This window comes from Papaver somniferum, chromosome 4, assembly GCF_003573695.1.
Source record: "Papaver somniferum cultivar HN1 chromosome 4, ASM357369v1, whole genome shotgun sequence".
NCBI classification, from domain to species: Eukaryota; Viridiplantae; Streptophyta; class Magnoliopsida; order Ranunculales; family Papaveraceae; genus Papaver; species Papaver somniferum.
Genome location: NC_039361.1, coordinates 100,064,889 through 100,076,752, shown reverse-complemented (window position 1 = coordinate 100,076,752; position 11,864 = coordinate 100,064,889). Strand labels below are relative to the sequence as shown.

The window sequence follows — 11,864 nt, the reverse complement described above, 5'->3', positions numbered from 1 at the left end:
ATTTTAGTTGTGCACTTGTTTAACGTTCAACAAGGTTCTCTTGTCTCAAATGTTAATAGTGAGAATGCAGAAATTTGTATTTGTGTTTGACATTCAAGTCTGTATAAAGCAATGTCTTCTGTGTTACTGCCTCATCATCGTCACCATATTCCTTCTGTGATCCTCATTAACAGTTTCTTATGCTTTTTTGGTAATTGCTTCAGCTATAAGAATACATTTGAGCCCTCAATGCACATGCTTAGTAGATGCTACACTTGCACCAATCAACCTTTTCCATTCTCATTAGTAGAAAATGTTGAAAAGGACGAGACGGCCACTGATGTGGCGCCTATTTTCTGCCACTTCTAGTTCTATACAGTTGGAAAGAAAATGGGATTAGTATATGACCCAGTGCCGTTGTTGCATAGCTTGTCCTACATTTATGTGAATATGGTAAAACTACAGTACAGTAGAATATGGAAAATTTCTGGAAAGGCTGTTCAGTCCATCTATTTTTATTTTATTTTTGATCGATAATTTAAACTTGTAGCAGGATTTACTAGGAGTCTGCAAAAAGAAGCACATAAAGTGATCAAAGATTATCAGACATACATATCCCATTCACTAAAAAAAATATAAAGATGGGATACAGGGACAAGTTCACATGCACCCAATTCATATATATTACAGGAAACTTTGCATGATTATCAGAATATGGAAAATTTCTGGAAAGGCTGTTCAGTCCATCTATTTTTATTTTATTTTTGATCGATAATTTAAACTTGTAGCAGGATTTACTAGGAGTCTGCAAAAAGGAGCACATAAAGTGATCAAAGATTATCAGACATACATATCCCATTCACTAAAAAAAATATAAAGATGGGATACAGGGACAAGTTCACATGCACCCAATTCATATATATTACAGGAAACTTTGCATAATTAGCATGATCTATAATGTGATTATTTACCTAAATCCATTAAGAACCTTGCGAGGATCCAGTTGGCCACTGCAATAACTGGATGATACAGTAGAAATTTCTTGCCGGCCCTTCCACTCTTCACAAGGTTTCAATACGATTGGACTCTCAACAGCAGCTGAATCTACACATAACATAGACTTGTAATCGTCATCCCCAAAATCTGCCAGTGCCTTAGCTTTCTTGTCCCATGGGTTCCATACAACTGCACATAAAATTGGACATTTATGTTAAAGAAGTAGAGAGAAAAACAGATCAGACCCATGTTCTGAACATTTGTAAGCTAAAGTTGTGGAGGGAAGAATAAATGAACCTGCATCAGGCAGGCTTTCTTTTCTCAGTACAAAGGTTCTTTTCTTCTCATGGTCTATGATGGCAATCTTTGTAGGCGTGCTCAAATACACTCGATCAACCTGTTCATGGTAAATTATTCATAAATACTCAGAAGGATTGTAATAAGAAAGACTTGAAATGCCTCAGAGTAGTCAAAATATAAAGGTTAAACACTTAAACTGAATGTGATCATACTTTCGGTGATCATGGCCGGTGTCACTGTAGTACAGTGGTAAAATCACTGGGTGATGACACCAATGACTTGAGTTCAAAACTCGCCAGCATCAAATTCTTTACCGATCAAAAAAGTTACAGTGCTTCATGATGCAAATACTAATCAGAAAAAAAAAACTTTCGAAGCCATTGTTTTCCAACATAGTATGTCTACGGTTTCATCCCAACTTAACTAACTGAGTCCAGCATAAAAACTGATACAAAAGGGATGCTAGTGAAGTAGTACCTCGCCATCAAAAGTTATGGCATCTGCCTGCTCAGTGAACCTTTCCCTCTGCATCAGATTATCGAAGTAGTCGAGTGTCTCCAATCCCTCAACACGCACCTCACTGCAAATACCATCATTGAACCTCTAATTAAGACTTGCACTGAAAATATCTTCTTTCAAAATATGAGTGTGATGAAATCCTTCAAAACACTCTAACATTGTTCAAGTGGGTGTAGGGAATACATTCTGGAAATTTCACGCCATATGGATAAATTGGCAAGCAGCAATAGTGAGCCTTAAACAAACCTGACATCTGATACAGATAAGTAATTGCGCAGAGCGAATGTGAAGGAAAAGGGCTTGTTGTCAGTGTTTCTGACTCTAGGGATCAAAGTCAGCTTGCCTGCACTCAATGAAACACGAACCCGCAACTCAAAACTGCACAATAAAACCATCAAATAGAAAAATCAGAATTTTTTGTTAGTTGGAAATCACTTATTGCCCCATTTATCGTTCCACAAAGAACTCAACATACCTGCGAGGCCACGCCTTAAGATCTTCTTCTGTGGACCTCAAGATTAAATCGACAGACGAATGGTTGTTAGAAGGTGGTAGAGGAGCAGGACAGCTATCTAATTCCCAAAATCTGTTCCTAGCAAATCCATGTTGCTCAAGTGTTCCTAGATTTCCAAACTGCAAAAAATGGAAGAGACATTAAACTTATGCTCAAACATGACAAGATCTAAAGAAAGTAAAGGTTTTGTTTGTAAGATAACCTGAGGAAAGCAAACAGGTATACCACCTCTAATTGCCTTAGGCGGCTTCCAGTTGCTCTGTAAACATAATCGGCACCATATTAAACCGTACATATCAGCTTAACAATCAGTTATCAAATTGAGATAACTCAAAGATATTTCACTACAAAACTGCTTTAACCTTGGTACTCATGAAAAGCAGTTCCTCTTTGCGGCCATTCTTCCAGGAAGTCACTTGCCCACCGTAAAGATGAACCTAAAGGTGATATTTATAAATTCAATTAGGCATATGTAAGACCAATTGATACCTTCAACCATATCAAGTAAATGATCTGAGTAACTGATATTGGAGGACAGTAATGATGCAAGAAATTCCGTAACAAAACACTAGGAAAAAAAAAAGAAGGAAAAACACAAGGCCACTACTTCGAATTCCATCGGCCACTAGGGTCTAGGGGGTTTCTTAAGCGACTGCAACCTCCACAGGACCCCACGGTCCATGGATAAGTAGGGTTATCAGTTAAGATTATGTAAAGTTATATCAAGTGACAATCTCAGCTTCTAATTAACCAAAATTAAAACTCAAAATCAGGATTGATAGGATGAAAAGAAAAACGAAGAAGAAGAAAATAACCTCAGCTGATGATCCACTTGGCTCCCTCAGTATAATCCTAGATGGAACTCCATTACCATCATGAATTATATTCATAGGCATTTGTTTCGATCGAAACTTGGCTCTGAAATTATTAATAAATGGTTTTGATTTCTCCACCCTCTCCAGCTACACATAAAAGAAAATTCAAAGCAAAATCAGAAAATGAAAATCCTTAAAACAATAGACAAAATTATAAAGTTAATACCTTATCTGATTAAGTCTGAAGCACATAGAAAAAATAGAAAAGAAAAGCACCTCTCAGAAAGCTTGGTTTACAGAGAACAAACGAGAATTTGAGAAAGAACATTTTGAAAAGGCAGAGGTTTAAATATATAGAGAGAGATATCAAGAAGAAGAGTAGTTGTCGTTAAAGTCAACGGAGATTCCGAAGATATTTAACGCTGTTCATGCATAGGATTCTGTGGTATGTTTGCGAGACGAAGATTAGAGTAACTCGGGGGATGCATACGATTCCTAATAAAGTTTATTTAGGTGACGGTGACCTTTGAAGTTAATCTAATCCTCGTCATTTTGTAGACATATATTCTATACATGATTCATATGTTTCCATCACAATCAATAACATATCTAAAATATGAACCCACGATCGGAGGATGCTCTTACAAATTTTGGGATACTGATCACGGTTATATGGAACTGGATTTTTGCTAAGTTTTTTTTTTTGAGATGAATTGTCAATACTGCCCTTCTCCCTAATAAAAACTAAAAAGAAAAACCCAAATCTTTTAATTTGGTATCCCCTCAAAACCGACTGCAACTCTCTTCTTCCATAGCTTCTTCATTTCCTCGTCAATTAAGTGATGATTCCAAAAATTAAGTGAGTGATTTTATTCATTTTCGTAATTTTTTGATTGAATTTTATGGGTTTCAAATCAAAAATTAGATCAAAATTAGGTCTACAGTCAGTCAGTATTGGTATAAGTATGAATGAAATAACGACTGTTACTATCGGTTTTGTTTATTGAACGAAGTCAATACCGAAAGTCTTAATCGGGTTTGTTTATTGAATGAAGGCAATACCGAAACTCAATTTATTAGCCAAGGTTTAGGGCTGCACATGGTTCGGTTTTCATCAGTTTTTGGAAAAAATTAAACCAAAACCGAACTACTCGGTTTCCAATTATGAAAACCAATGAAACCATTTGGGTAGTTCGGTTTTTCTCGGTTCGGTTCCAAGTCGGTTTCGTATAAAACCATTCGGTTTTTGGTTAACCACAGAAATTTTTTATATCTATCAGTCTCACAAAAATGACGGGCAAATTTTTCTGAACCTGTCACTCAAGTTTCAAATACATCAAATGTTCCAACTTCCAATACATATTGATAGAAACATTAAATTTTAAAGAGTCTAGTTTCTCCTTAATAACAAAAACGAAAAAACATCAAAAAACCATAATCATAACTGACTACACATCTTTAGTTTGTTACAGTGAATACACTTTGCATGTGTAGAAATTGGGTATTCCACAGGAGGTTGTAATGGTAACCTCCACGTACACAAACTCGAGTTAAATATGAATTTCTCAATCATGATCAGTGCAATGGTACATAATGTAACTAAGAACATCAAGATTAGCAACCGCTATGGTAGAGAAGCACTAAACAATAAGCATTCGTTTAGATGGAATTGAGGATGATCCTTTTACTGGAATATGCATTTCTAATGTGAATGTTGCATTATCACCTCAACCATTGAAACTACAATGGAATTGTACTGATATTGAAGAAGTTACAAGTAAAGTAAGCCCTGAACATTCATAACAGTTGACTAAGATGATCTACCTTCAAAGGAAATGGCATGAGTTTAAGCTATTTTGGCGTAAATGAGAGTACTCACTTTATTGACAGTTCATTGTTTCAACTTGGCTATGCATATGCTTAAACAAATCTAAGTTTTATTCTAAAAAAATATCAACTGCTAAAACTACAAACTAGAGAAACTTACCGCTAACCCGTTAAATCATTTATAATCAACTTCACGATAACAAAGTTGAATCTTCTTCTTCTTCATCATCATCTATGTCAATGCGGATGAACTTAGAAGTTGCAAGAGAACCTAAAAATTCTGCAAGAAATTACATCAATAAGTGACAAACAGTGAGTACAGAAAATAACAAATCAGAATTTTACAAAAGTGAGTAGAGAAAATACCTGAAACATCTTCAGCATCATCAGTTCCTAAGGTGTTTGGATGAAGATCAACCGGTGTCCGTAACCATCTTTGCGTGCAAATCAACGCCTCAATAGTCTTAGGAAGCAGTGAACTTCGATATGAATCAATAACTCGCCTTCCAGTACTAAAGGCAGATTCTGAGGCAACAGAAGAGACTGGTATGGCTAGTATATCTCTCGCCATGTGTGATAATACAGGATACCTTGTACTATTAGTCCTCCACCAACCTAAAATTTCAAACTGAACACCGCTAGGGCTAATTCTCGGTTCACGTTTCTCCTCTAAATATAACTCCAACTCAGTTTTCCCCTCAACATTGTCATCCTCCTCATCTTCTCTTGCTCTCTCTGCTATTAGACTAGCATACGCAGAATCTTCATCATCAGTAACCCCAGAAGATTGAGTAACATTATTACAATCACCTGTGGCACTAGACATGTTTTCATCATTTGCATAGAGACACTTGTACTCTTCGAAAAGTTCTTGAAAATCAGTTTTCACATAAGTCGATAAGTGTTTACGTAATGACGGACCCGTGATATCTAAAGTATCAAGAATAAAATTTAAACCTTTCATTTTCTCACGTGGATCAAGCAAAACAGCAATGAACATGAGAGTGTTCATTTTCCTCATATTCTCCCCAATACTTATAAACTTTGTCTAGCATTTAGTGCCCAATACCAGAGAGAAATGGATCTGAACTTTTTTACCCATGTGTTCATTGTTCTATGAATGACACTTAACGTAAAACAAGAACTCATGTGAAGTAACACGAGTACAGTAGAAAACTTGACAGTCAAATCATAGAATACTTTAAAATTTTTCCAAATGATCTTGCATTGACCCAATCTTCCATATATGGAGCATGTATAGGAGGCGGAGGAGGGCCTTCTTCTTGCTTTGTCAACATCATCACTAGAACCGGTAGAAGTAGAAAATACAGGAGGGATGGATCTTTCGTTGAAACGAAACTTCTTTTGAAAGCCTTATCTTCCCGTGCTATAGCCTTTCAAAAGCTTTCTGATATTACAAGCAGCTTCCAACATCATGTAAGTGGAATTCCATCTTGTGTCCACATCTAAAAACTAAACCTTTTCTGCATCTATTTTTTCTTGTTTAGCACAATCCATAACTTACTCAACCTAGCAGGAGAACTCATCACATGCTTCACCCACTGCCCTTACTCTCTTAATAGACATGTGATACTCTCCCAAGCCAGCATTCACAACAAGTGCAAGCACATGAGCAGCACATCTAACTTGCATAAACTTAGATTCAGTACACCATTTGAACTAATCACTTGCTCCTTTAAATAACCATCCTCCTTTAGATAATCAATAGCTAATCATTAGCACTAACATTGTCAAGCGTAATGTAAAAACCCCAGGAAGTTCCCAATCTAACAAACATTCCTCTAACATCTTCCCAATTACCTCACCTGAATGACCTAAAATTTGGAAAAAGTGAGTACCAGTTTGTGCACTTCCAATCTTTATCAATAAAATGCGCAGTTACAACCATGTAGCTTTTATTTTGGGCATTTGAGGTCCATGGTCAGTGTGGTGAGACAAATTCTCACATTGTTTTCCTTGAAGTATTCTTCATTTTCCTTTTAGCTTCGTACAAATTTAATACACCCCGCGAAATGGTCATACGAGAAGGGATCTTGAATGGATTCAGTACCCTACAAAGTTCCTTGAACCCTTCTCCTTCAAAGCACTCTAAACGGCTGCGCATCTAAATCCAAAATAAAATCACTGCCTTTGTACATGCATCTTGATTAAAAGTTGCCGCAACCAATTTTTCTTCTTCTCCTAGCCTACGGTTGAAAATCAAGAGTTTGTTGTCCTTTTCCTCTTTGGGATTCTTTTACATATCTTCAAATGATTATTCATACCACTGTCCCATACTTGGTACCTAAGCTGCAATCTTTGTCTTACAGTGGCGACATTTGCATTTCGAAGGCTTGGGGTCCATATCAAAGTGGTTCCACACATCAGAACGTTTCTTTCCCTTTGGTTCTGTCACTTGACTCTTCTGTGTCATCTTCAGTGCATCTTAAGGGTTTTACGCTTATTGCTATGTGTTTCGTCACTTTTATGACAGCTACAGCCTCTCCTCCTCTGCTCTTCTCTCCAATCTGCACTAGCATCCCAGCAACACTAGCATCTTTAGCAGCACTTGCACCTCCAGCTGAATTTGCACCTCCATCTGAACTTGCATTAGGTGGAGGTCGAGGTGGACGCTTATTAGAAGAAACAAAGGCAGTATGTGTTGAACTGGATCCTCCTCGCATTGTTAAAAGGCAAGTCTGCAATGTGATAAACCATACATTTAATTTAAACCATACGTTTAAGCAAAGCCCACTGTGTAAATCAACCTAAATGACCTTAATTTGAAATCCCCAATTTTTTTCAATTTTACAAACCCTAATATCATAATTAAAATCATAAACATGACAACAATCACATAAACATGAACATGACAACAATCACAACCAAACTACTTGCAGAGATCCCTGTAAATCAAGAATAAAGGTACAAAAATCAAACAAAACAAAAAATTAAAAAAAAAACTTAATCAGTAATTTCAATAGCAGATTCAAAACCCCCAAATCTCCATTTCTAGTAAAAAAATTTTAAAGGAATCTGAAACAAAACCCAGATCTACAAAGTTTCAAAAAGAAATCAAACCTGGAAGACACCAGAAGTAGGAGTAATCAAAGAGAAGTTGGATTGAACAGCACCAGAAGAATCACGAGAAAGAGCTTCCTGAACCAATTTCCTTTACAAATCATAAGCACAGCTGCACAGTCGGTTGATTTGGAAGTGGAACTGTGGAAGAGCTTTCTGATAAATGATAATACCTACGAAAGAAGAGAAGACTCAGTCGAGTCGAATGATGTAACTCATGTAAGTTATTAGGGTTAAATATCCCCATCCACGGCCTAAAATCATTTAATCCTATGGTCACTATTAATTGGTTAACCAATTGGTTATTGGTTCGGTTTTATTTCAAAACATAAACCGAAACCGATACTGTCGGTTATCTGAAACTGACAACCATTAATGAACCATAGGAATATGGTTATGGTTCGGTTCGGTTAATAATTTTCGGTTCCGGTTTCGGTTTTCGGTTATGGTTCGGTTTTGTGCAGCCCTACCAAGGTTAGTGGGAATGGAAGACAACCGCTGCATCCATTTGTGTCGAACTATATTAAAGGGCGTCTATATGTACTTTTCACGATCTACTGAGAGCTCGGAATTTTTTTTAGGTAAATAATGCATAAAAGTAAAGAGAGAAGATTAATTAGGGAGAATTAATTAGGTAGAGTTGTTATCACCGTGCTAATCATATTTGTTGATCATTAAGCAAAATGTCCCTTAGTTATACTGAATAATTTGAATACCAGATATTTTTGGTGATCATTGAAACTAGGGCTGGCAATGGATAGCCGAAATTCGAGATCCGTTTCCGAAAATCCGACGTTCTATAGGATTTAATCCGACATATCGGATATCGGAATCTGATAAGCTATCAGATAATACCTCTTATCGGAATCGGAATTGGATTGAGATCTTTCCGTTAGGTTAATATCTGAAATCCGATAGTCTAGGGGTGTACTTGTAATTCCCTACCCTTAAATATTATCTATCGACTCGGAGAAGTGAGAACCTATACTCTCTATTCTCTAATCTCCACTTTCTCTACTGACTACTGTATTATCTTCCTTTTTTTTCATTCTACATCTAACACATAAGAGAATCAGATCGAGAAGTTTGAGAAGATTGGGAGAGACGAACTGAGTGATTACCAGAGACTCTCAGAGAAGTAACTAAGTAAGTCATGAATCTAATGATTCTAATGTCTCAAAGTTAGATTTCTTTTTTCCCCAAATCGATTGCATATTTTGATGTATGATTTTGATGTTCTTCTAATGATTCTAATCTAATCGAAAGCCTAAGTAAGTCATGAATGTTTCTATAATTCTATGTTTAATTTTGAGAATCAATTTTTTTCCTGAGAAAATTAGGGTTTCGATTTTTCGGACTTTTCTATTTTTTGAGTTGAATAGTAAGGGTTTTCTTCAATTTTATTTTGGTTGAGTATATGTGAAATATTAGCCAGCCAATTAACAATCAGTGCATTGTTGATTTTAGTCGTCCTGCATCTCCTTGTGGATTATTTGGATTTTCGATAGTATTCTTTCTACTAGACAATATGTTTTGCAAGATTGTATACTCACTTATGTAGTTATGTTTGTCCCCTTAACAGAAAGAATCACCACTAGGGAAAGCAACCGAATCTGCTCATCCAGGTAATGTTCTTTGATTTGTTGTTTTTGTCGTGTGTTGTAAGAATTCTAAGAGCATTATATTTTCTGTGACACTGGTGATTTTGGGTTGATTCTTCACTAACTGTTAGTGTCCCAGTAGTTGATCTGTTTATAAATTTTTAGTAGAGCTGTGAATGTACATTTGTTCTGAACTTTCAGACTTTAGACTTTAGATTGCACTTGTAATTAAATGACGCATGATTGAAGTAGACAGATCATAGACTCACAGATCGTTTGGTTGTGAAAATGTTGGGACCCATTCATCTTAAATTTGCCCACAGAGTGAGTGATGCGCCTCAGATTAGGTTATTTGACTTTGAGAGATGTCAGTGAGACACCAACTGTGTTAATAGCTCGATTAATCAACCATTTCGTATGGTATTAATCAACCATTAATTCTGATAATACATGATTTAAGTAGACAGATCATAGACTCACAGTACGTGCTTAACTGAACAGTTGTGCATTCTTCACTTAAGCATATGGTTGCGTTGTATGGTTAGTGATCTAATATCCATGGTTTGCAGTATCTATCCAAGATTTGTTCCATGTAATTAGTATGCTCGTACCTACTGACCATATGTAGTGCTATCTGACTAACGAAAATTCAGGCTTTATGATATCCTTTTTGTTAGAGAGTTGAGCTGTGTGCAGCCTGTAGCTGATTCTCCCTGTCGTCTCACTAATCAACAAAGAAACAGAATATTTATCAAGCATATGTAGAATTGTTTGTTCGCCTTTTATTCATCTTCAGATATTTTGTTTGGTATCCAGCTGAGTTTATGCCAATCTGTGACTTTGTCATTTCCCTGCATCTACTATTTCCTCAAATTCGAACACTTGTTCTCTGCTAGACTTTCCAGCACATATTCTTTCTTTTTTTTGATAATGTCTCTCTTTCTATTTGTTGCCTGCATAGATATGTCGCATCATTTTGGTATATGCAAGTATTTTGTAGTTACTGCGCAAAAGCTATAGTGGAAGTGCTCTTGAATCTTGTAATGTGAATCACCTAGTACCAACAGCATCATAGAACATAAAGACTTGCTCAGACTAGTTGAGATGATTTAGATTGAGTAAGGACAATGGCTTATGTCAAGTCCAAGTTATCATGAAAATTTGTACAGTATTTTATAGTTACTGCGAAAAAGCTATAGTGGAAGTGATCTTGAATCTTGTAATGTGAATGACTGCGAAAAAGTTATTCAGCTCAAATTTGCTAATGTTGAGATCCCATTATCTTTTGCTTGGTTAGCATGTGGGTATGTGTGTTGCACTGTTGCTTATAGTGGTTCTTATCAAGTGATTCTTTGTGATTTGTGAATGCAGATACGGAAATCGTGGACTGAAGTGAAGTTGATGCAATGATACAACATGCCAGGCAGCCAAGCAAGATCACACTAAGTTTCACTACTCACTAGCGTGTTGACATTGTTAGCCTCTGTGACTGTAACTCTGTTAGACATTGTTTTTTTTCTTTTTTGGCTTTGTTGTAGCCTGTAGTGTACTTTCTTTTGCATTCACTAGACTGTGTTTGTGTGGGTTTGTACTTTTCACTGAACATTTTGAACTTAAAAAGCCAAAGGCTGTTTTTTTCAAGATTTTAGTTTTTCTCCTAGTTATCGTATATTATCGGATTTTTATCCGTTAATATCCGATAGCTTAACCTTAACCTTATCGAATTGGATTTTTTGATATCCGCAAGGTGTTATCGAATATCCGATAATTCTTAACATTAACCTTATCGTAACTGCCAATATCCGCCGAATATTTATCCGTTGCCAGCCCTAATTGAAACCTACAGTTTCTCGAGGATTTCCAATTAAGAACTGCCATATGTACTATTAGCACTAGAATTATTCTCTGCGAAAGCTGAGTACGTCACTGGATTCCAGATGCTCTTATTTTGATACCTTCATAAATACGTTAGGAACCTAATCTGAATTTACCGACTAATGTGAGCCAAACTGATGAGGAATAATCCAGTGCGTTAGTGGTATTTCCGCAGAATTACCAAGGGTAATTTAATCATTATAAAAAAATGGATGAGAGGATTTTTAAGTTACTTCGTAATGTTTTTTTTTATTATAAAGTATCCCTAATTTATGGTGGTGTCCCCTAATTGTGGGTTCTAAAATAAGGTGAAATTCTATTTTCTATTAGATAAGTGGTGGAATTGATTTTTAAGCA

At 36.2% G+C, this 11,864-nt stretch overlaps 1 protein-coding gene and 2 long non-coding RNA genes across 6 annotated transcripts; 1 reads left to right on the top strand and 2 right to left on the bottom strand.

Annotated features, from left to right (window-relative positions):
* Positions 1-313: 313 nt before the first annotated feature.
* LOC113276188 (putative glucose-6-phosphate 1-epimerase) lies at positions 314-3,727 on the bottom strand. Of its 4 annotated transcripts, none has more exons than XM_026525761.1 (10): positions 3,350-3,727; positions 3,124-3,270; positions 2,671-2,745; positions 2,511-2,567; positions 2,270-2,427; positions 2,041-2,172; positions 1,753-1,855; positions 1,273-1,372; positions 951-1,164; positions 314-350 (listed from the first exon to the last, which is right to left on the bottom strand). In XM_026525761.1, exons 2-10 carry the CDS (start codon positions 3,202-3,204, stop codon positions 329-331), a joined length of 942 nt encoding a protein of 313 aa, XP_026381546.1. In that variant the 5' UTR covers positions 3,205-3,270; positions 3,350-3,727; the 3' UTR covers positions 314-328. The 4 variants fall into 4 exon arrangements, 3 of the variants coding, with proteins under 3 accessions (XP_026381546.1, XP_026381544.1, XP_026381545.1); XR_003324135.1 differs by lacking the exon at positions 314-350 and adding an exon at positions 543-649 and having other exon boundaries at positions 888-1,164; positions 3,350-3,725; XM_026525759.1 differs by lacking the exon at positions 314-350 and adding an exon at positions 646-784.
* An 855-nt stretch (positions 3,728-4,582) lies between these two features.
* LOC113274104 lies at positions 4,583-5,358 on the bottom strand. Its single transcript, XR_003322791.1, has 3 exons — positions 5,317-5,358; positions 5,111-5,230; positions 4,583-4,652 (listed from the first exon to the last, which is right to left on the bottom strand). It is a non-coding gene; the product is annotated as an uncharacterized LOC113274104 (long non-coding RNA).
* Positions 5,359-9,026: 3,668 nt separating this feature from the next.
* Positions 9,027-11,273, top strand: LOC113274103. Its single transcript, XR_003322790.1, has 3 exons — positions 9,027-9,177; positions 9,614-9,656; positions 11,004-11,273. It is a non-coding gene; the product is annotated as an uncharacterized LOC113274103 (long non-coding RNA).
* Positions 11,274-11,864: the final 591 nt, after the last annotated feature.